The 25,171-nt window shown below is 42.8% G+C and overlaps 2 protein-coding genes and 2 pseudogenes across 4 annotated transcripts; 3 read left to right on the top strand and 1 right to left on the bottom strand.

The window, feature by feature from the left end:
- The first annotated feature begins 4,388 nt into the window (after positions 1-4,388).
- LOC9647033 lies at positions 4,389-6,969 on the top strand (annotated as a pseudogene). The gene is made up of 6 exons (XR_002993522.1): positions 4,389-5,322; positions 5,381-5,497; positions 5,555-6,000; positions 6,049-6,103; positions 6,561-6,610; positions 6,658-6,969. The product of XR_002993522.1 is annotated as an ETHYLENE INSENSITIVE 3-like 1 protein (transcript).
- LOC112349881 (phosphate transporter PHO1 homolog 1-like) lies at positions 6,677-7,614 on the top strand. The gene is made up of 4 exons (XM_024685061.1): positions 6,677-6,838; positions 6,979-7,186; positions 7,269-7,377; positions 7,563-7,614. The coding sequence occupies exons 1-4, from the start codon at positions 6,677-6,679 to the stop codon at positions 7,612-7,614; spliced, it is 531 nt and encodes a 176-aa protein (XP_024540829.1).
- A 144-nt stretch (positions 7,615-7,758) lies between these two features.
- Positions 7,759-10,581, bottom strand: LOC9647368 (annotated as a pseudogene).
- Positions 10,534-15,108, top strand: LOC9647367 (protein TORNADO 1). 2 transcript variants are annotated; one of them, XM_002980118.2, is made up of 2 exons: positions 10,534-14,867; positions 14,921-15,108. In XM_002980118.2, exons 1-2 carry the CDS (start codon positions 10,580-10,582, stop codon positions 14,935-14,937), a joined length of 4,305 nt encoding a protein of 1,434 aa, XP_002980164.1. In that variant the 5' UTR covers positions 10,534-10,579; the 3' UTR covers positions 14,938-15,108. The 2 variants fall into 2 exon arrangements, with proteins under 2 accessions (XP_002980164.1, XP_024540649.1); XM_024684881.1 differs by having other exon boundaries at positions 14,918-15,108.
- Positions 15,109-25,171: the final 10,063 nt, after the last annotated feature.

Here is a 25,171-nt window from a genome sequence, read left to right as displayed (position 1 = left end):
ATCAACAAAGAGTAGTGATCACAAGAATAATAGGATAAGTGGTTGCATTTGAAATGTTGGAGATGAGTTGAGACTACATTCTCAAAATAAGTATTATAAATAGAGGATGTTATTACTGTAGATTTGCATATTTTGCAAAGGTGATACATACTTGTATGACATTTCTCCAAGAAAACCATAAATAATATCTAAAGAGTTTTGAGAAAAAACTTATCTTTCAAATTTGTAGTTTCCAAGTATCATGTATGTTGTATTTACATCGTTTCCTATAAAAGCCATAATTTTCAAGATTGTGAATAAAAGTAGTAAGCCATTGTTTTTTAGGAGAACAATTCCTTGGAAAGCAATATCTAAAGCAAGCTGTTGATAATTATCATTACATCTCCAAGTGATGAATATGGTTAAGTGTTTGGATTGCTAATGAATAATTTTAGCCACATTTTGGTTGTAATGAGATTGGATATTATATGGTTCCAAGTATCATGTATGTTGTATTTATATTGTTTCCTATAAGAGCCACAATTTTCAAGATTGTGAATAAAAGTAGTAAGCCATTGTTTTTTAGGAGAACAATTCCTTATAAAGCAATATCTAAAGCAAACTATTGATAATTATCATTACATCTCCAAGTGATGAATATGGTTAAGTGTTTGGATTGCTATTGAATAATCTAAGCCACATTTTGGTTGTAATGAGATTGGATATTATATGGTTAAGGTTAACTTTGGTGATATTTCCAACTTGAAGTGTTGACTTCTCATGATTGTCAAGAAAAAGTTTTGAATTTATTAATTTAAAATAATCTTGGTAAAACTTTAGAAGTTGGTCCCAAAATTAATATTGAAACTTGCAACAATTCTAATTATCAATTTTTTACCTATAACATGGAATCAACAACTGCATCTTTGACTAAGGGAGTATATGTTGCACCCTTGAAAAAAAGTGAAGAACATCATAATCAAAAACTATATATTTAACAAGAAGTAAAAGAATGATTTTTCTCGAATGAATAAATTTATTGCATCCTCACCTATTTTATATTATATCTGTGAGCAAATTTTGATTAGCACAAGTTAAGAAACTATTCGCTTGATTATAAGAGCACATCACACTGCTCACTTAGCCATCTTAAATGTAACTTTGGAAAAATAGGTTATAAGAGTTAATCAAGTTTTATTCACTCATCTATGAAAAACTTACAAGTGAAAGCATTTCATTCACTACATATTGAAAAGCAAAGAAAAGAAGCTGAAAGGAAGAGAAAGAAGTTGTTGCATTGAAGTAATTATAAACTCTTAAATTTGAAATTCCTGGGAAGTCACCCAACCGAGAGACACTTAACCCCAAATATCCCAAGACCTTTAATCGATTGAAAAAATAAATACACTTGGAAAATAAAATGTATTTTTATTCATGAGCCATTTCCCTCTATATTTGAACTCTATTGATCGTCTTTCAAATTTTTTTCTTTAATTGTTTATAGTAATATCAATCCATTTATGGATAAGCTTGTGGTTTTGTAACTATAGACAAAATTCTAGAACATGACACAAAACTTTACATCTTAAGCTACAGTGAGTATCAACAATGGAAAAATTGTAGTAACTAGAGTAAAATTGCCAAACTCTAGTGAGTAAGAATTTTTCTCTTGTCTTTTTCATATGGCAGGGTGACACTATGCGATTCAGATGAAGCATCCTCGGAAAGCCCAGGTAAACATAGTGAATTTCCACTTGCGTTGCAAGAATGCCTTGATTATAAGCACATCTCGCTGTTTTTCTTCAGGACTAGTACTTGTGATCTTGCAAATTGCAATTAAAGTACTTCGATTTAGTCAGGTATAGTTGCCGCAAAACATCCTCCTCTGCTGCCGCAGTGCAAGTGGCCAAGCAGCACAAACATTCATTCCCAAACACTGATTAGTTTACTCGTTTTGAAACATTACCAGATAGATAGTGTGGTGCTGGCTTCAGGGGAGGTGCTCGTAACAATCACGAAAGTTCCAGTTTGACTCCAAACATCTCCCGTGTGATCTTCCACTTGCAAGCGATGTCTTGTTCTTCATGTATCAATCAAATGGAAGGGAAGTTGCTACCTCCAAAACTCGTTTGTTTCTTCTACAACAGTGTCGATATGATACGCGGAGTAAAAAAGGAAGCAATCCAAAAAGAGGATGTCCGTAAGATCACTACAGCTTAACCTCACTCTCGCAACTTGGCTCGGTGGTCTCTTCATGGAGGAATCCATGGCAGAAAGAGAAGGATCGTCAAGTCCGAGCTTTTGCAAACGAGGGAGCGATCGAGCGAAACGACGGCTGCCGCACACTGTGGATTGATCGATAAGTCTCTAGCTGGAGACACGGAGAATCCACTGAGCATCTCGACAGGAACTTTCATGATCATCATCACGCGCTTCAAGCACGGCCTAGCTTAACATCAACGACTTTGGGCTTGGCAAAGTTCTTTATGTCTCTCTCTCTCTCTCTCTCTCTCTTGCTGCTTGCTCGTGGATTTTTAACGAATTTCTTCGTCTTCCGTGTGCTGCCGGGCTTGAGGAAATCTGTCTGAGAAACTGGGCATGTATCTTGTTTCCAGTTTGGGTTGCTTCGGACGACTTTCGTGCCGGTCACCGGAGGAAAAAGAATTGTCATGGAAAAAACAATGGAATCTGTAAGCGCTCTGGACAACACGTTAGCTTGTCACATCCGTGGCAAAAAGCTTAGACTTTGCTGGATGATCCGCGGCCTTGATCTCAGGCTAATGCCGTGCTGATCGCATCAGCGAGAGGAATTTAAAGACTTTTCCAGTCGACAAGAAGTGGTGGAGTGATCGGGCAGTGATCCATCGACTTCGAGCGAAACATGACATGGATCGAATCGTCTGAGTCCGAGTAGAACAAGAAAAAGGACGAGATGGAGATGGAGGGATCAAAGAAATGGAGCGGGGCAAAGTCAATCAAAGCCGGTGCCATTTCTTCCTCTCCTCTCAGATTTTTGCGCTCTCTCTCTCCTTCAAACTTTCTGTGTGTTTCTTTGGCTGGCAACAAAAACAAAGGCCACACATGGGGAGCTAAAGAGGGAACATGGACTCCCAGCGAACAATAAAAATAAGCATTTTGGGGGGGGGGCCCAAAACCTCTTGTCACTGCCCTCTATCATGTGGACCACGGGCCGATTCCGGAATATTCTCCGGTAGCGAATATTCTATTATTCGCGAGGATTAGGGCACCGCCCGAGTAAAAGGTGTTGCATCTAAGCCATAGAGTCAAACCAATAATGGCACGATGTAGTTTAGTTTTTGATTTCTAGGTTTAGCTACAGTGGCGTTCTCTCTTTTATTCTCTTAAATGAATGGAGTTTCAAACGTCGTACCCCACGTACTCTACGCCGGGTTGGTTGTCACGTAGAGGTGATAATGAGGAAGCACTACCAAGGATTGGAGGCGTATAATAAACTAGAGAGAGGCGTATGGTAGCGGTGGAGGCGTAGAGCGTACGAAGGCGGGTTCGAGTCCGGCGACGAGACCGCCGGTCCGTGGCTCGAGTCCGGCGCGGCGCGGCATCCGCTGGTCCGGGTTCGAGCCCGGCGTCCCCCAGTGGTCCAAACTGGATTCCGACAAACTGGCAGCTTGGACAAAAGTGATTTAAATTCGGGGAGCTGCTAAATCTGGCAACAAACCGGTTAGCTAAATTTGAGGCAGATAGCTAAATTGGCCGTAAGCCCGAAGGGCTGAAAAGGGCGTCCACGGTGCCTGGATTCAGATGTAGCTGTGCCACGTGTCAAGCTAGTGGACTTCCATGTCATAAACCCGACCTGGGGAGAATTGTACGGCATTTGGATGGATAGCTATTAGCTAGTAGTTGGCTATGGCGAGGAGCGCTGCGCCATTGCTCTTCTCTCTCTCTCGCCGAGCAAAGCGGGGATCTTGATGCGCTAGGGCATCGATTCTCGTTGATCGTGTTGGCAGCGCCTCGCAGCGGTGGCGGCATTGGGATTGTGACGCTTGCCCGGGCAATGTGTCGAATTTGAAGGCGCTGCGCCACTGTGTCACGGGCGCGATCGGCGAGCGCAGCGCGCGTCGACGGGGCATCGATGGAGCTAGGTAATCACACAAGGGGCTCGCGTTGAATCGAGCTTTTTCCTTCTTTCTCTCTGCTTCCCGTGATCTTCCTCGCTTTTCCCATTCGATCCTCGGCTTTCCATGGCGAATTGGAGGTAATCGCTCCGAAATATTCCCTCCTCTTGGCAGCGGGCGCTCGAAATACTTCCACTCCGATCGATCCGCAAGATGGAGCTCCACGGGGGCGACCCGGACCTCTGCTATGGCCTGGACGTGGATCTTGTGGGAGACAACGATGAGGCCTGGGCCAGGCGGTCGTCCAGGATCACGAGGATTTCAGCGACGACGACATGGACGTGGACGAGCTGGAGAAGAGGATTTGGAACGATCGGCTGCGGCTCAAGCGGATCAAGGACAAGCAAAAGGCCAGGGTCAACAACGCATTCTCCTCGAATCACTCGAATCACAGCCATGGGCAGCAGCAGCAGCAGCATCACGGCGGCCCAGCAGCGCAGCACCAGAATCTGGGCAATCTCCCCAAGCACAAGCAATCCCAGGAGCAATCCCGGCGGAAGATGTCGCGAGCCCAGGTCGGGATCCTCAAGTACACGCTCAAGATGATGGAGGTCTGCAAAGCCCAAGGATTCGTCTATGGCATCATCCCCGAGAAGGGCAAGCCAGTGAGCGGCGCCAGCAACAACATCCGCGCGTGGTGGAAGGAGAAGGTCCGCTTCGATCGGAACGGCCCCGCCGCCATGGCCAAGTACGAGGCGGAGCACGGCATCTGCTCCAGATCCGGCGGAGGCGCTGGCCAGCTCTCCGCCGCCGCCCCGACGCCACACACTCTCCAGGAGCTCCAGGGCACCACGCAATGCAGCACTGCGATCCAGCGGAGGTACCCGCTGGAGAAAGGGGTGGCGCCGCCGTGGTGGCCGAGCGGCGACGAGGAGTGGTGGCCCGAGCTTGGGCTTCCAAAGGGGCAGGGGCCGCCGCCGTATAAGAAGCCCCATGATCTCAAGAAGGTGTGGAAGGTTGGAGTTCTCACTGCGGATTGTGATGAAGATAACCCTTGGGACATTGGATTGCCTTGGATTGAAGTGCTTGCAAGACAAGATGACTGCCAAGGAGAGCGCGACGTGGATCTCGGTACCCCTCCACGGTATTCACAGGGGAAAGAACTTCTGTATGTGGGTTGATCGAATTCGTGCGACGAAGGTTGGGGACGTTACTTGGGTTGTCAAGTTTGATAAGTGGCAGCGAACGGGTACGTTAAGTTCTTCTTTCTGAGTCATATGCATTATTTTATTGCTGGTGCATTCCAGACGAAGAGCTGAATTATCGCTTGACAACCGCCGTGTGTTTCAATATGAGGTGGCGTTCTTATCGCTTTGTCGTCGTCAACAAAACGATGCGGATCAATGTTAAAAACCCACAGACTGGTACGTGCAATGCTTTACAGCCAGAAGTTTTGGCTTTCTTAGCGAAGAATCGTGCAGAATCTGGCAAGGAAAAGGAAAAGTATAATCCGGCCACTAAGAAGGTGGAGCATTGCGAATGGAAGATAAGCTAAAATGCATTTATTTTCGTTCTCTTTCTTTCTGCGTGGTATGGCGGACTTCTCTCAGCATATCCCGAGCTCCATATCCAGTGATTCAAAACAAAGTTCTCACCCTTATACCCCTCTTTGATGATAGTCGGGCAATTATCACACCACTATTCTTCCATGTCTTGTGTGTCTCTAGTCGGCCAACCAGAGTATAAAATGCGACCACCACCTTCATTGCAAACTCCCCCCGCTCCCTCTTCCTCTCGCAGAAGGAGAGAAGGCTCCAAGTTTTTGAGTGAGCAAAGGGCTCTCACCTCGAGAACTCGACAAGCTCCCTCGATTCCAAGCTTGGCTCCTCCTTCGTCCCCTTCTTCTCCTCTTCGTCCCCTTTCAACGGTAAGTTTTTTCTTTGCTTTCCTAGTTCTGAGCTTGCGATTCTTTCAGTTTGGTCGCGCCTCCGACGAAACAAAACGCTCCATAAGCGTGATTTCCAGAAAGAGTACGTGCCTCGCTTCCTTCCATGCTTTAGATGCTCAAATGATTCTTTCATTCCCTTTCGCTCGCATAAATTACTCGTGTTGACAAGAAAAGAGTTGGAGTGTGTGAGAGTGTATGTAAGTGTGTAACTTATGACAGCTTCTTTTCATGTAGATTCCCCTGCATTCCCTGTCCTTTTGCTTCCTTTTTTAGTTCCATAGGCCAATGGATCGCTTGCTTCTTCTCTCCTCTTGCACTCTGCTGCGTCAGTTTCACTCGGGAAAACGTATTCTTATGTAATTGTTCGCTGGCGTCGGTGAGAAACGAAGGCTTTCCTCCTTTTTTCCAGAGATGATCTTAAGACGCTGTTTTCTTGTGAGAATTGGTGGTGCTCCTCCCCAGCACAATGCATTTGATGATTCCACGCCACCATTTGTCTCGTTATATGCTCACTGCCACTGTTCTTCCTCTGCTTCCAGAGCACAGGCGCCAGAAAAGTTTGAAGAAGCATTCACACCATTTCCTCCAGGTATTTCATCTCCTGCTTGATCGTTTTCTTGACGATGTTCGCGTCAGGTAATCCAAGCTTTCAGACATGGTGAAGTTCCAGAAGCAGCTGGAGGGCCAGCTCGTCCCAGAGTGGCGGGTGAAGTACTGCGACTACAAGCAGCTCAAGAAAGTTGTCAAGAGAATCAAAAACCAGATCCTACATACCAAGAACCAGCAGCACAAGGTGTTCGATCCAAATGTCTTCTCGGTTGACAAGAGCAAGCTTCAAAACTTGCTGCAAAATCCCAGCGCCATCCTGAGCAGCTGCTGCGAACAATCCATATCCTCGGAAACGTCCATGGATGTTCTGGACTGTAAAGACGAAACAAAACTCTTCAATACGATCAGGTTGTGCACAAGACGAGAATTGCAGATGGCGAGGATTTTTACGAGACGGAGCTGTTTGGAACTCGATCGGATCACGAAAAGAGCTTCTTTTTCGGCCTTGACGATCAGCACAACAAAGTGGACAAGTTTTTTAGATGCAAGGAAGACGAGTACGATGCTCAAGCACAGCAACTTCACATCCAAATGCAAGAGCTCATCGCTATGCAAGGTTCGTTCTAGCAGCCTCTAATTCTGTGGCACTTAACTTGGAATCGTTTGATCTCTGCCATGTTGTAGATGACGAATCTCAGAGCTTGAAGGGGAGCCCGGCAACAAAGGAAAGGTTCAGCGAGCAGCCAAGATGCTCCAGACGGCCTTTGTCGAATTTTATCGTGGGCTTCGACTCCTAAGAAACTTCAGGTGAATGACCTCTATACGATTGATCCATGTTCTCAAAGTGTTGAAAACTCACTTGGCAGCTCCTTGAACGTGATGGCATTCGTCAAGATCCGCAAGAAATATGACAAGGTACTTATGGAAAATGGAAAATTACTGCGGACTTCTAAAAAGGTTATTTAAATTTTCAGGTGACTGGAGTCTGGCAGTTATCTCAAGATGGTCGAAAGCTCTCACTTTGCAACGTCGGACAAGGTGTGAAGAAATTTTCCTTTGAGGGTCTTGCTGATGGAATTTCATTGCTCCAATGCACTGCAGGTAGTAAAGTTTATGGACCGCATAGAGAGAGTGTTCACTCTGCACTTTACGAAAGGCAACCGAAAGCAAGCACTCACCATACCTCTCGGTATTCATTTAATTTTTCAGCTAGAACTTTCAGAGATCACGGACCTTATCGTTTCTTCTTGCTGCGCTCTTTGGAAGGTTTGGTAGCCTCCTCTTCGGCGTTGTGGTCGGCTTCAAGTCTCGCAAGCTGCAAATCAAACAATGCTGTTGTGAGGATTCCTTCTTGAGACACCACTTTACCTTGTCAAGGACGGGTTTAAGTTCTCTGTAGCGTGTGTTTGCCAAGTCAAATCCATCCTTCCTGAGCTCCTGATAGATGCATAGAGCATGAAGAACGAGCGAAAGAAAACCTGCGTTGTCACCTTTCCAGTGTGTTGGGTGTGATCGTAAGGTGCCATTTGCCAATACATGATCGTCCAAGAGAAAAAATCTCTCAGTGTTTCTCCAGGCTGAAAGACAAATCAGTCACAAAAAGGGAAGATGAACTACTATCAGCACTCACCAAAAGTGTTTGTTGGGAATCAGCCAGGCCCAGCTCGGATCGATCTTTAATTTCCGTCCTTTCTGTGTCAGCTTTTTGCCTTCGCCCCTAAGAATAGCAGCTGCCTCTTCACAAGTTTTCTTACATCCTTCTTTTTTACTACCTCGTCATCGTCCTCTTCGTCTTTTCCTTTATTAATCGATCCAGCATCACTGTTGTCACCATCAGTTTCGCCTTTCTCCTTACTAGCTTCAATCCACGCGCTTTGTGTTTCCTGCTTGAGACATTAGTATGAGGCTGGATGATGGCTCGATCATACTAACCTCAATAATGCTCGAAGGTCCAGCGAGGAAAGGTCGTCGTGTCACTTTTTTTTTGCCGACTTCTTTCATACCTCCATACAGAAACAAAGTATCCTTTCCAACGACCATTCCAGCATTCATTCTTCCACAAGGCAACAACCTTCAAGCAGAACGCTCAACGTTGAGACGCATTTTCCACATTTGGATCAACCACTTTCTTCTGCTTTGGATGCACACTTAACCACTACACAATCTCAGATTGCCATACCTTAATCTTTAGGCTCTTTGGCTTGCGAAGCTCCAAAGGATACCTGCGAGCGATGGTGTTTAGATAATTTTAAAAAAATCGACGAGATACAAACCATCTGGAAAGCATATACATCTCGATCATAAAAACGCTGTGCAGGGAATCACCTGCAAAAGACATTAGTTTTTCCAACGCATGCATTGAAACCGTACTGGACAAAAATCCTGCTCTTAGCCAGGAGCCATACCGGATTTTTTCACCTTCACAAAACACATTGAAAAACTAAAACTCCAAACGAGAATGTAAAACAAGCAAACCTTGTCCCACTCCCAATCCGTGGATCTAACGTCCACATATCTGCGAGCACTACAGCTTTGTCGGATTGATCTTTGTCAGGGGCAGGCTCTTTGAAATAGCCACCGTACAAGAAAATCTAGAAAAGAAAAAATGTTCACAACACGCAAAACTATACTTTTAGTAGACAAATACCTCATCTAAATAAACAGCAAGCTGAGAACCAGTTCCAGCTGAAGGCCAGGCAGCTCCAAGCTTGGGTTTTATCTCTTGCCACTGCAAAAGGAAATCAGTTTAGTTGTTAAAAAACAAGGAAGAACGATGAGCGACAGAAACAAACCTTATAATCGTCTAAATCCAGCACTTAAAGATTATTGAAGTACCTGTGTCAAAAATTCAATACTAAACATCTACACTGCTGAAACAGCCGACCTTTCTTCCCTCAGCGTGTCATAAAATCCACCAAATAGAATAAGTTTATGTTTCTGTGGCAAGAAAGAAAAAAATAAAGATTATGTTTAGAAGCGCAATACATACCAATCTATGTCCGGAACGAGCACCTGGACAGCCTTTTAGTTTGAAGCTGCTCCAGCCACACATATTTGTGTTTAAATCCAGTCTCCATAAATCCTGCAAGAACTCTCTTGTAAGTCAGCTAGAAACACAGCTTATAGTGATGAAACCGAATTCACCACCTACACTGCCAAAATCAAGAGAAGTCCTGGAAAAATACATCATACCAAAAGTGAAGAGCCAGTTTTTCCACGCAACCCCCTGGTGAGCGCTTCTCGGGGAGGAGGGTTTGGACTGGTGACAGGCTTCCACTCGTTCTTCTCGATGTTGTATTGGTAGAGATCACCATAAACGTAAGTCTAGCATAGCAAACACGAAGATTAAATCACCGTAGCAAAACTAACCACAAACCTTGTCACCATTGTTGGTATTCACCTCCATAGACGATCAGCGCAGTGTCCTTGACGGGATTTACAGTCACCTGAAACGCAAGGAAAGAAGAATTCTAGAGAATGTGAGCTTCCAGAGTGGAGATTTCAATCGAGTTCTTACGCACAGAGCAATTGCATTGTGGTGAAGGAGCTGCTACATTCTCATCGACATGAATTTCGCTCTTCTTTGCTTTCTCCTCGTGGAGTTTAGCCTGACAAGAAGGAAAACGATTGAGAGTCTTTGGCCAGAGCTTTGCTTACCAAGATCGCATCAATATCATCCTCGTCCCACACCTTCTTCTCGTCGCGATGAGCTCGCTTCTCCGCCGCCTTGGCCGTCTTGCTCGAAGAACCCTAAAACCTAAATTAACTCTTGCTTGTACTGTCCGCTTTGCTTTCTCTTGCTTGTACTGTCCGCTTTGCTTTCATACGATGGCTTTGCTTCCACAGCTGGCATATGCTTTGCTTCCACAGCTGGCATATGCTTTGCTTCCACAGCTGGCATATGCTTTGCTTTTCTTCCACAGCTGGCATACTTTCTTTAGTCCACTGCTGGCAAGGTTCACGTTTTACTCGTGCTCTCCACTGCCCCTTCGATCCAGGGCAAACTTCCATGGAGGAGGAGCGACGAGAGTGGATCATCTGTGATTCTGTCAAGGAGATCAAGGAGGCTCTCGCAGCGAAGCGGGACAACAAGCGGCACTTCAATGCGATTCGGTTTGATTGTGGGGAGAGGCTGGATGCGCTTGACTCATCCAAAGGTGAGTTTGTTGATGAGGTGAGTGCTACCGTTGAGGGGTTTGGAGGCACAGAGGAGGATCTGATTGGTGTGCTCAACTGGTGCATTTCAAATCCGCCCAGGTTAGACAGGGCTCTGGATGTGGGTGATGGCAGTTCGTCTGCTGCTGCTGCTGCTGCTCACATTGACGTTCTCAAGGCCGCTTTGGTACCACAGCTCGACATCAGATTCATCCACTTCGCTGCCAGGGTCGCTTGTAGGTTGGGCATTCCCAGTGATCGAATGCAAAGGGTGGCAGAGGGCATTGCTCCTCCTCAGCAGGGACAGGATATTGGCCAGATTGAGGTGCAGAGGTTTGCAAAGCTACTGATGATGACAGAGGAATTCAAAGTCTTGAAATTGCTAATATTCAATTGGGAAGGCAAAGACGTCCTCACACCACCTCAGGAGCTTGAGTTGGCCTTTGCTCAGCTCGACTGCTTGACAGACCTCCAGTTGTGGCATGTTGGGAACCCAGAGACTCTACTTAGCCAACTCCTTAGGAAAGCAGGAAACAACTTGAAACATCTCTGGTTGGAGAGGAACAGGATGACAGTGGAAGGATTTGGGAAATTGAGTAGGGATCTGGCAAGTCAGGAGTGCAAGGTGGAAGAGTTAGCCATCGTTCTGGATGAGGACATTGACAAGGAAGGGTGGGAACAGGCATTTCAGAATGGCATTTGCAATAAGCTAATAGAACTGAAGGCACTGTTTCCAGAGGGGGCAGGTGAAGCACTCTTCAAGGCACTCACGAGTCCAAACTGTTCACTGCAAAGACTATACCTACTTTGGGAAACTGATCCTGCAGTGTTGCCATGGGTATGCAAGGCTCTTCAGGAGGGCACCAGCCTGTCAGTTTTAGATTGCCGAAGTGAGGACCTGAGCAATGCAACGGGCCTGGGTGAGGCCCTGAGCAGCGCTAAGTGTGGCTTGGAGGAACTCATCGTTACACTTTATCCAGGTGATGGTGGTGGATGGTTGGGCAGAGCGCTACAAAATCCCAATTGCAAGCTGATCAAGCTTAAACTTTCTTTTCGCAACGAGGGAGGAGGAGTGGTCTGTGACAGCAGTCTGTGGTCAGCCCTCTCAAGTCCACATTTTAAGCTGCGCCATTTGGAAATATGGAGTAGTAGAGAAGATGAGTTAACGTTGGAGTTTGCCGAGGGCATAGAGAAGAGCCAACTGGAGCATTTGGATATATGGAGCTGCAAAATCACGAATGGGGAGCTCTTTTGGAAAGCTATCACCAGCTGCAAGTATCTGAAAGCTTTGTCATGTGAGTCGGAGCTGCCATGGAGGTGCCTTTTGGGAAGCAGCATTGAAGACTTGAGAATATCTCAGCGAAATTTTGAAAACCTGGAAGACCTTTGCCAGTTGCTGGGAGATCCAAAATGCAAGTTGCTCAAATTCAGGGCTCCTTCTCTTAGAAGTGATGCACAGAAGAGACAAATTCTGGCTGCCCTGGAGGAAAACTACCAAAGCCTCGTGGAAGAGCTTGATATAGGCAATGATTCCGAAGCTTCTGAAGCTTTCAAGCAGAGGTGTTCTGGTCTTTTAGAGCGGAATGCAATCTTCCAGCAGAGTGCATTCAAAGACTTTGACAACCCGTCAACAGCAAAGCTCTTCTTGTGTGGTGCTAGCAGGGTTGGAAAGACCACAATAAAAAAAAACCTCTGCCGCAGAGTGTCTTGGTTTCCATCATGTCTCCAAACGCATGCTTCAACAGCAGGCATTGAGCTGCAACCACTTGTCTATGCGACCACCAAACAAAAGCTGCTCATTTGCGACCTGGCTGGACAGGAAGAGTTCCATGCTTTCCACCAGTACTTTCTCAGAGGAAGTGAGAAGGATCTCTTCTTGATCGTATGCAAGGTGGAGGATGGCAATTGTGAGGTTTTCAAGCAGAATTTGGTTTACTGGCTGAGGTTCATCGCTTCACATCAATCAGCCTCACCCAAAAGGAAGCCCAGGGTCTTGATTGCCTTGAACTTTTTCACTCCAGAACCCGACTTTGACCCAAAGGAGGTGGTTTCTGCAATTATCTCCGACAAAGGCTATGGGCAAGTACTTGAGTTTGGGAATGACTTTTGTTTTAAGGTGGTGGCCACTCAAGTGAAAGATTTAAGGGGGATAAAAACCATGTTGGGGAGTTGCTTGGAAGAACTGCTGTCAGCCCAGCAACAAATACCACAGGAATGTCTCAAAGCAAAGAGGAAATTGGTACAAGATCCAAGTCACAAGAAGGTCATACCCCTAGATAAAGTTGGCAAAATCCTCTTGCCTCACAGGAGTTCCGAGAATGTTCTCAAATTCGTCTTGCAATTTCTACATGATTCTGGTGATGCAATTTACTTTGGCTTGGGACATGAAGAGGACGACATTGTGTCTCAATTTGTCATCTTAGATGTCCAATGGTTTATCAAGGATGTGGTGCAGCTCTTCATACCTACAGAGAAGACCAGCAAACTCAAAAGTCGAATGGATACACACCAAGTTAAACATCAGTTGAAACAACAATGTGGGAACCAAGACAAAATAGTGGAGTACATTCTTGGAGTGCTCCATGAGATGGGAGTGATATTGCCTTGGGATGATACATGGGATGGGAATTGGCATAACTTACCCAAAGAGTTGATAATGCCAACACTATTGCAAGAAGACTATTCACCTCCAGGATATTTATTGTCAATTAACACTCAAAAAAACCACAACTACTGGGGCAGGAGGTTTGAATGCAAAGACAAGGACTTGAAATTGTTTCCTGCAAGTATTTTCACAAAGATCCAAGTTAAACTTCACAGATTAAGCAAGAAAGGTTTCAGGCTTGGGAATGGATGGGTGGCTTTGAAAAAAAACCTTATCGAGATAATTGTGAGAGTTGGGGGAGACACAGACAATTGGAAAGATAGGCAATGGATTGATATCATCATTTACTACCCAAAAGAGGTAGAGAATACACCAAGGCCGGATTTAGAAAAGGAAGCTGAAGGATGGATGGAAAAAATTAGAAATTGCATTATTGGGGTATGTATGGAGGATTGCCCATCTTTGGAAATTGAAGAAAATGTGATGAGACGTGGTTATGTATGGAGAAAGATACTAAATAAGGTGGGCAAATTAGAATTATGGGCTTCAGTTATTTGTCCACTAAAGCAAGTCAAATGTAAAGCAAAAGAAAGAGGTCTAGAATACTCCCACACTTGGAATTATTCACATGAAGCAGAGAGCTGGGATGTGAATAATGATTTGAAAGTCTCAGATGAGAATGCTTTGGCCAAGCTATTGATGCCCAATGAGCAAAAACATGAAATGGTAAATAAGTTTGTTGAACTTCATGAACTTTTGAAGGACTATGAGGAGGTTGGAGAAGTCACAATTCCCAAAGCATCATTAGATGTTGTTGAGTTTCCGAATGTTGAAGACCCAAAACTTGATGCAATCCTTAGATATTTTGATAAAAGGCTTGATAAAATGGAGAATTGTTTTGACAAGTTGGATACAAAACTTGATAACATTGAAGTAAGCTTTAACGAGCTCAAAAATGGACTAAAGTCTATCATGGATAAAGTGAATGCAATCCATACAAGGTGTTTGCAAGTATTATTGAAATTGGAAACAGATTGCCCAAAATATCCATATATTCTCGATGAGAATAATAGGTGGAAAAATTATAGCAAAATACTGGGAACACCTGTTAAACTTCACTACTTGTGTGAATGGCATGAAGGATCTTATACTCAGGGAGATAAAGGTCATCAAGTGAAGAATTCTGTAGGTGTTGAATTGAATATCCCACCAAACTGGCTCAAGAAATTTGCTCCAGTACTTAAACATACATTGATCCTATTATTTATTGGGGCCAAAGTTGGAGGACATTTTGCTGGTGCTGGAGAGATAGTGAATGCAATGGTGGATGAAACCAAGGGAAGGCTCATAAGCTTTTTGGATTCATGTCTTCTCAAAAGCAAGCTAACTACAAATCCTAAAGCAGAAGATTTGTATGAGATATTTAAGCTAGTGACAACTAAAGTTGGGAAAGAAGAAAAACAGGAGACGATTATGGAGACTTATTTTGCTCTTCATCCCACAATTCTACACAAAAGAAAAATATGGGTTTGCAAAGGTATTTAAAATTTAAGTTTTTAATTTTATCTAACAAACATCATACTAAAGCAGATCATCAATCTATATAAATGGTTTACTAAGACAAAGGTAAATAAAATGTTTTATATAATTATTACTATATGTCTTTGGTATGATTGAGGTATATTTTATAGCAGAAGTTAATGAGGTAAGTTTGCATTATAGCTCCAAAGTATTCTTTTCTATTTATTCTAATGTTTCAAGTTCATTTCAGTGTTGAATTCAGTGTTCAGAGTTGGTTCCTTACAACTCCACCACCCATAGAAGAAGTTCGATGCCCACATCGAACGTCTCTTTTTTATCCTACGACTTGTTGACCATGTCTCCGGGGGCATCCCCCCACTTAGCGGTGTGCCTAAGTTAGCCTCCCCGGCCAAGAGCCCATGACAACGGAATATAGGTGTCCCTATACTCCTCACCTCACCACGCCCTAGTATAGGGTCGGGACTTGAACCCAGCCTTGCTTTACTAGGGGGTTGGGACTTGAACCCAACCTCCGTAGAATACGTCTACGGATTCGACATCCCCGCAGGGAGTCGGGCGTAGCTCCCTACGCCTGGTCGACCTAGCTAACCCATGCTAATTAGCTTACCTTCGGCGCGCCTTCGGGTCCCAACATATGCTTTTGCTCAACTTCTCAAATTGATATTTTTAATTGAACTTTGCATAAGTACATAGAGTTCTGCCTTGCAGAAATTCCTCCACTAGATCTCGCGCGTTCGCTAGGTTCTCCTCCGGTTCCCATGTTGCTTCGCAGTGTGGAAATCCTTTCCACTTCACATGGAACTCTCTCACCTCGTGTCCTTGTCGCTTGCTCTTGCGCGCATTGAGGATGGCCTCAACTTCGTATTCCTCTTCCCCTTGGATAACCTCGGGTAGAGGTCTTACTTGGTCCTTGCGAAGCGGATCCTCAAAGTACGGCTTGAGTAAGTTCACGTGGAACACTGGGTGCATCTTCCCCATCTCTCGAGGAAGTCGGAGTCGGTAAGCCACTTTACCGATTCGAGCCTCAATCTCGTAAGGCCCCGCGAACCTGCTCAAGGAACTCAAGATCAATTCATTTACAGGAATACATGCATTTTTACCTTTGGGTCAACTTCCGGCTGATCCCACTTGGCAGCTTGAGGTTCTTGGTGTTCAGCCACACCTTCTCCCCAGCTTGGAACTCCACATCCCGACGCTTTTGGTTTGCGTACTTAGTTTGCCTTTGTTGAGCCCGTTCCAAGGAATCCCTCACTAGATTCCAAATGTTGAGTCTTTCCGCCGTGAATGCCTCCACTGCGGGTAACTCTCCATGATACTCGGCCACGCCGAGTTCCACAGGACCTTCAATAGCTCGCCCATTGATGACTTCCCATGGACTCACCCCGATGCTCGAATGTGGTGAGTTGTTATAACACATTTCCGCAAGTCCCAAATGACTTACCCAGTCGGTCTGGTCTCCCGAGACATAGCATCACAAATAATCCTCCAGCTGCCTATTCACCCTTTCCGTTTGTCCGTCTGTCAAGAAGTGTTAGTGCCATCAATCTTGACTTAATACCCATTACCTGTCTGTGGGTGATAGGCTGTGCTGAATTTCAACTTGGTGCGATACTGTTCTAGGAGTGTCCTCCAGAACCTACTAGTGAAGATCTTATCTCGATCTGAGATAATCTCTTCCGGCCTTCCCCGCACTCGAACCACTTGTTCGAAGAACAGCTTCGCCACACCTTCCGCATCCACGTCCGTTGTGGTGGGTATGAAATGTGCCATCTTTGAAAATCGGTCCACCACCACGAATATCGCATCGAACCCCTCGCTTGGGGGTAGTCCCGTGATGAAGTCCATCGTGAGACATTTCCACGGACGATCTGGAATGGGGATGCTTTGCAACAAGCCCCCACTAGCCTTCGTCACGGCTTTGACTTGCTGACATATTGGGCATGTCTTTACATAGTCTTGGACGTCCTTAGCCATATCTGGCCAATGGTACTTCCTCTTGAGTAAGCCCATCGTCTTGGGCACTCCGCCGTGTCCCGCAAGAGGTCCGTCATGACACTCTTCTAAGGCTACCTTCCTTAGTCCCCCTTCTGGAACATACACCCTCGTTTGCTTGTAATAAATGAGTCCGTTGCGTTCCGCATAGCCCGTTTTCTCTTCCGTTGGCAGCTCACCTCTCTGGTGAGCTTCCCGCGCCTCCAGATTCCTCAACAACACTTCTTGTGCTAGACCATCATTCTCATATGCTGTCCGCACATCGTCCCAGAAGGTTGCTGTTGCGCTGGAGATCGCCAACCTCAAGCTCGCTTTTCGACTTAGCGCATCTGCTACGATGTTGCTCTTCCCAGGCTTGTACAGAATTTCGCAATCAAACTCGGCCAAGGCATTGGCCCACCGACCTTGTTTCCCTCTCAGGTCGGGTTGTGACAAGAAGTGTTTCGTTGCCACATTGTCCGTGTAAACCTTGAAGTGTCTCCCAAGGTAGTGTCGCCACTCCTTGAGCGCCTTGACCACCGCAAACAATTCCTTCTCGTGGGCAGGCCACTTCTGTTGAGCCTTGTCCAGCTTCTTCGAGAAGAACGCTACTGGATGGTTGTCTTGCTTCAAAACTGCGCCCAACGCAAAGTCCGAAGCATCGGTGTCTACCTCAAAGTCCTTACCAAAGTCTGGTAATGCCAACACCGGAGCCTTCCTCAACTTCCCTTTGAGGTGGACGAATGCCGCCTCGCATTCCGCTGTCCATACCATCTTCCCTTAGCTACCCTGATCTGGTAGTATCCTGACCTTAGGTCAATCCTCGAGAAGTATTTTGCCTTTCCCAACCTATCGAACAGGTCCTCAATCCTTGGCAAAGGGTACTTGTTCTTCTTGGTATATTTGTTGAGCAACCGGTAATCTATGCACATGCGCATAGATCCATCTTTCTTTTTCACAAATAATACCGGCGCCCCATACGGCGACTTGCTCAACCTAACATACCCTTTGCCCACCAACTCCTCTAGTTGGCACTTGAGCTCCTTGAGTTCTTTTTCGTTCAAACGATAGGGTGGACGAACCACCGCCTCTGCGCCCTCGACCAGCTCAATCTTATGCTCTATCGGTCGTGCGGGGGGCAACCCCGCCGGTAGCTCCTCCGGCATGGTATCCTGGAATTGGTCCAGCACTCGCTGGATCACTAAAGGCACTTCTTCCGTTCTTGTCTTTTTGTCACTCTTCACCGAGAGTAAGCACAAAAAGGCTGCCTTAGTTCCTTTAGTGAGTTGTCCTCTCGTGGACACCAGGTTTAAGCAGGATTCTTTGGCCTTGCTTTGCCCTACCTTTAGATCCTGGGCCTCCACCCTAGATCTTTTTCCTTGGGCATTCGCCAGTACCACAAGGTTCCTACCTTGTCCATGTAGGGCTACCACGAACCGATTGAACCAATCCATTCCGAAGATCACGTCAAATCCCGCCATGTCCAACACGGTGAAATCCATGTCTACTTTCCAAGTCCCTACTTCGACTTTCGCTTGTCGAAGTACCTCATCGGTGCTTTGGCTACCTTGAACAAACTCTATAGTCCTTGGTTCGCCTAGCCGCTGCACCGTTAGTCCGGCTTGCCGGACTATGTCTGCAGCCACAAAATTATCCGAAGCACCCGTGTCAATAAGGATCTTAACAAAGCTACCTCCGAGCTTCCCTCGGAGGGCTAGTAGATGTCGCGAACGACTCTCTACCAAAGTTGCTCGTGTAATGAGTAACTTTGAGTTAGGGACTGGATCACATATTCCTGGATGGTTCCAGTCTGCTTCAGCCTACTCAGTTCATCCCTCAGATGCAGAGTGGCATTCGGAGGAACATATGTTGCGCGGATCCTCGCCTTCATCATGTCCCAAGTGACCACCGGTCCTTCGTTGGCCTCCGTTGTTCTCCACCAAGACTTGGCATTATCTGCCAAGTATGGTTTTGCACATGGGACCTTCTCCGAGCTCGGTAACCGCAACGCTCGGAAGTAGTCCTCCATATCGTAAAACCAATCCTCCACCACCTTATAGTCATTCACTCCCTTGAAGACTGGTGGGGGCTTTGGTTTGTACTTGGGAACTGCTTGAGGGACTGATTCCACTTCAGTCTGTTCGACCTTGTCTGGTTTTGCCTCAGTCCCTGCCGAAGGGTCCGACGTTATGGTTTTTCCTTATAGTCAACGAACCACCGCCTCTGATACCAAATGTAAGCTCCTGAATTTGGACTTCCCGGGAGGTCACCCAGCCCAGTACTATTCAAACCCAAGGACGCTTAACTCCAACTATCCCAAGACCCTTAACCGATTGGAAAAGGGGGTGCACTCTTGTTCATGGGCCCTTTCCCTCTATATTTGAACCCCATGGATCGTCTCTCGAGTCGTTCCCTTTGGTTGCTTACAATCCACCACGCTTCCCTGCAAGTTCACGCCCTCGTGAACGGAAGCTGAGAGCCGCAGCTCTCTTGAGAGCCCCGCTCTCTTGACACCCTACCCCTCGGGTCGAGCCCAGCGGGAGCAAACTGGACCAGCCAGATGTCAATCAACATGTGGTGTGATTCCCCGAGCAAACTGGACCAGCCAGATGTCAATCAACATGTGGTGTGATTCCCCTAGCCAACCAACAGAGTCGGACCCGAGACCCCTCTGATACCAAATGTAAGCTCCTGAGTTTGGACTTCCCGGGAGGTCACCCAGCCCAGTACTATTCAAACCCAAGGACGCTTAACCCCAAATATCCCAAGACCCTTAACCGATTAGAAAAGGGGGTGCACTCTTGTTCATGGGCCCTTTCCCTCTATATTTGAACCCCATGGATCGTCTCTCGAGTCGTTCCCTTTGGTTGCTTACAATCCACCACGCTTCCTTGCAAGTTCACGCCCTCGTGAACGGAAGCTGAGAGCCGCAGCTCTCCCGAGAGCCTCGCTCTCTTGACACCCTACCCCTCGGGTCGAGCCCAACGGGAGCAAACTGGACCAGCCAGATGTCAATCAACATGTGGTGCGATTCCCCTAGCCAATCAACAGAGTCGGACCCGAGACCGCTCCGATACCAAATGTAAGCTCCTGAGTTTGGACTTCCCGGGAGGTCACCCAGCCCAGTACTATTCAAACCCAAGGACGCTTAACTCCAACTATCCCAAGACCCTTAACCGATTGGAAAAGGGGGTGCACTCTTGTTCATGGGCCCTTTCCCTCTATATTTGAACCCCATGGATCGTCTCTCGAGTCGTTCCCTTTGGTTGCTTACACTTGGATGATAAAACAGTATGGATTTACAAAGGTATTTTACATTGATATATATCTATGTTTTTAGTTTAATCTAACAGAGACTATGTAGGGCATTTAAAATAAATCATTAATTATATTGATTTTTGAGCTATTTGGCAAAGCAATGATAAATCAAACATCCTCTATATTAATATAACTATTGCAGAATATTATTTTTACTATGATTATGCTACATTTCCTGATATAAGTTGATAAGGTATCTTTGCATATTGCTTGAAAATATTTTTTCATATTTATTTTGATGTTCCAGTATTGAATGCTTTAAAGAAAAGCTACTTAAATGATTTTATGTTTGCGGCATTTTTTATTTTGGCATCTTTAGTAAAACAATTCTAAAAATGAATTCAATTGACATTAATAAACCTTTTGAGATAGTGCATTTCAAAACTAAATATATATGTTTAATTGTTATTTATCATCACATATTGTTAAAGATAACTTTATATTATCTTTACCAACTTCAACCTATTTTTTGAATCAATGTTTAGTTAAAAGATGTTACAAACTACACTTTAAAAACTTATCAAAATTGTTATTATACACAATTCTATTTACTTACTAAACTCCATATAAAAATTTGTTTACTCTCCTCAATTATACATATATGCCATCCTATAAAATCAAACATTGTATTGAACTTTTACTATTGTAAGCAAGTGCTTGAATGACAATAATTTAACAGCAAATTCTTTATAAGTGTTTGCAAATATCTTTTAGAAAATATAAAATATGCATTAAACACCACTTATAATTCTATTAAAAATGAAGTATAAAGATATTTTTCACTGTGAACTCATATGCAACACATCAAGTGTTATTTGGGAGTAGTTCTAATGAAAAGGCTCTCCAAATATTTATTTCTAGCATTCTAGTAAATATTTCATTTTTAAAAGGTTATGTAATTTTAAAATTTTTTCTTTCTTGATATGTTCTTTACAAACATAAACTTATATTGTTTATGACACTATAATCTCCTGAATTTAAGCTTTCTAAAATATCATTCAACCTCGTATTATTTAAAGATGCTTAATCTCAAATACCCAAAGACTTATAACTAATTGGAACAAAGGGTACATTTTTATATTTAAAACAATATTAATAATTTTTGAGTCATTTTTTTTTATTGTTTATAATCCATCATGCTTTTTTGCAAGTTTACGCTCTCGTAAATAGAAGTTGAAAGTTGCAGATTTTCTAAGAGCCTTGCTCTTTTAACACCCTACCCGTCGAGTCAAGCCCAATTGGAGTAAACTAAACCTATTAAATATCAATTTTAACATGTGGTATAATTCTTTTAATCAACTAATAGAGTCACACTTAAGACTTCTTTAATACTAAATATAAGTTTTTAAATTTGGACTTTCCGAGAGGTTATGTAGCCCTTTAGGTATTCAAAGTGGGACTAGACACATAGAGCAAAGTACAAAGTTGATGTGGTTGCAAAAACACATCTGAGGGTTAACAAACACTTAAATTAATATCAGGGCCTATAAAGATTATGAGTGAGACTCCTTTAGATGATCTTAAAGTAAAAAAAGAAAATTTAATCATTTATAACGATGCCGAAAGCATGGTGATGGTTGCGATCACCACCATCATAACAAAAAAGACAAGCCATAATTGTAGTGTACTCCTATTTACATCGCCTTGATAAACATTTATAACATGCAAAAATTTGAAAACAAACTCTATCGAAACCTTTGCAAAGCTAATCAAGTTTATGAGCAAAATGGAAAAGTTTGGATTAGAGATGTTTGCCTAGGCTTACTCCCAATCTCTATCCCATCCTCATTTAGAGAACCAATATCTGAATCGTTTATCATAGCTTGTAAATTGGCAAAACAAGCTTCAAATCATCACTAATATACTAGTTGATATATTCTTCTCAAAGTTTTGGGCTAGTATTTAGTATTGGGTTGCTAAGATTTTATGCCAAACTAAATGGTTTCTGAAGGGGAAAATTTAAGTGAATTAGAAACAAACTCTCTTTAAACAATAATTCACAAGAGAGGAAAGGGTAAGTCACTATATTATTTATATATGGAACTTGTTAAAGAGGACCATCTTGAAAGTACATTGTTCAACTTGGGGCTCTATATACTAGTCGAGTGGAGCTAAATTATCAAGGAAAGATGAAAAGTTGGTTAGAACTTTGATTTACTAATGGTTTTGCTGAGATTGGGCAAAATGTTGTTATAAATTTATAGATCATTTTGTAAGTGATTGGATTAATCTTTGTTACTCTTTACAATTGGACAATCTCAAGAGTTTCCTCTTTTGCTCTTGAAAGAAAGCTTTGTTGGTGTTAAAAGAAACTTATACAAATAAGTTGATTAGGACAATCCATCACTAAAGTTGTTAGTAACCTTATTTAAAATTGATAGCTTTTCCTTAGATATCAATAGTGGATTGTATTTCATTTTCATATCCAACATGGAAACATTTATGGATGCCTCGTGGTACTAAGTATTTACCAAGTGACCACTTAATTTTATATTCAATTTTTGTACTATAAAGAAAGAAAGGAAGAGAAGGAATACTTAGATTTTATGTTCCAAAAATAACATGAGTGAGAGTAGCACCTTTGGACTAACTAAAATATCCAAACCAAATAACACTTGAGATTCATGGGTTGTCCTTGAAAGTTAAGATATCAACAAAAAGTAGTGATCATAAGAATAATAGGACAAGTGGTTGCATTTGAAATGTTGGAGATGAATTGAAATTGCATTCTTGAAAGAAGTACTATGAATAAAGGATGTTATTGCTATTGATTTACATGCTTTGCAAAAGTGATACATACTTGTATAACATTTCTCCAATAAAACCATAAGTAACATTTAAAGAGTTTTGAGAAGAAACTTATCTTTCACATTTGTAGTTTCTAAATATCATATATGTTATATTTACATCATTTTTTATAAGAGCCACAATTTTCAAGATTGTGAATAAAAATAGTAATCCATTGTTTTTTAAAAGAACAATTCCTTAGAAAGCAATATCTAGAGCAAGTTGCTGATAATTATCATTTTATCTCCATATGGCTAAGTGTTTAGATTATCATTGAATAATCCAAGCTACATTTTAGTTGTAATAAAATTGGATACTATATAGTCAAGGTTAACCTTTGTGATCTTTCCAACTTAAAGTGTTGACTTCTCATGATTGTCAAGAAAAATTTTTAAACTTATTAATTTAAAATAAACTTGGTAAAACTTTAAAAATTGGTATCAAAATTAAGATTGAAACCTGCAACAATCCTAATTATCAAACTTTTACCTATAATATAGAATCAACAATTACATCTTTGGCTGAGGGAGCATATGTTACACCCTTCAAAAAAACGTGAAGAACATCACAATCAAAAACTATATATTTAACAAGAAGTAAAAGAATGATTTTTCTTTAGGAGAAAAATGAACAAACCTATTGCATCCCCACCTATTTTACATTATATCCATAAGCAAACTTTGATTAGCAGAAGTCAAGACACTATTCACTTGATTGTAAAAGCACATCACACTGCTCACTCGGCCATCTTAAATGTAACTTTGGAAAAGCAGGTTATAAGATTTAATCAAGTCTTATTCACGCACCTGCGAGAAACTTACAAGTGAAAGCATTTCACTCACTACATAGTGCAAAACAAAAAAAAGAATATGAAAGGAAGAGAGAGAAGTTGAAAACTATACCTTTGCATTGAAGTAATTGTAAGTTCTTGAATTTGGACTTCCCACCCAGCCTAGAGATGCTTAACCCCAAATATGACCATTGACCAATTGGAAAAGGGGGTGCATGTTTATTCATAGGCCTTTTTCCTCTATATTTAAACCCCATGGATCATTTTTTAAGTCATTCTCTTTGGTTGCCTACAATCTACCACGCTTCTCTGTAAGTTTATGCCCTCATGAATAGAAGTCGAGAGCCCCATTCTCTTGACACCCTACCCCTTAGGTCGAGCTTAGTTGCAGCAAATTAAACCTGCTAAATGTTAATTAATATGTGATGTGATTCCTCTAAGTCAACTAATAGAGTTAAACCCAAGACCTTTCTAATATGAAATGTAAACTCCTAAATTTAAACTTCCCAGAAAGTCACCCATCCTAATATTTTACTTAAACCCAAGAACATTGAACCCTAAATATCCCAAAACACATACTGATTGAAAAATAAGATGCATTTTTATTCATGAGCCCTCCCTTTATATTTGAACTCCATTGATTGTCTCTCAAATTGTTCTCTTTAATTATTTATAGTAATATCAATCCATTTATGGATAAATTTATGGTCTTGTAGCTATAGACAAAATTCTAGAACATGACACAAAACTTTACATCTTTAATCAAGTAAAAGAGTGTAGAGTTGAATGAAGCTACAGTGAGTATCAACAATGAAAAAATTGTAGTAGCTAGAGTAAAATTGTCAAATTGGACTTTTGGACTAAAAGTTACACCTTGGAGAGTTTAATGCCACTACTAATAACTTAGAACTCTTAGTCATGTAAGTAACATTTACTCTCATCCACTTTTTCATCTAGAGTGAGCCTCAACCCAAAGTCTTGGATATAAACATCAATGCCAAGCTTAGTGTCACATAATTCCAAGGAAATTCTTTAATTGCATGGAAAAAAATCTCTATAAGCTCAAAGAGCAAAGATAGTAATATAAACTCTTGCAATAATTTTTAAGAATCCTTGTTACTATATTTATATTTTAATTTTCTTATGTTTATGGAGTGGAGGTTATCAACTATAAACTATAATTGTAAGAAAACAAAAGAAAAACTTTTAGAATTAGAATCTTGATAGTAATTTTCTAGGAATAAAATGTCCTCAACTCTAGTGAGTAAGAATTTCTCTCTTGTCTTTTTCATACGGCAGGGTGACACTATGCAATTCAGATGAAGCATCCTCGGAAAGCCCAGGTAAACATAGTGAATTTCCACTTGAGTTGCATGAATGCCTTGATTATAAGCACATCGCGTTGTTTTTCTTCAGGACTAGTACTTGTGATC

The sequence above is a fragment of the Selaginella moellendorffii genome, unplaced genomic scaffold, assembly GCF_000143415.4.
Source record: "Selaginella moellendorffii unplaced genomic scaffold, v1.0 SELMOscaffold_43, whole genome shotgun sequence".
NCBI lineage: Eukaryota > Viridiplantae > Streptophyta > Lycopodiopsida > Selaginellales > Selaginellaceae > Selaginella > Selaginella moellendorffii.
The sequence above is the reverse complement of the archived record's forward strand: the minus strand, read 5'-3'. Positions and strand labels throughout refer to the sequence as shown.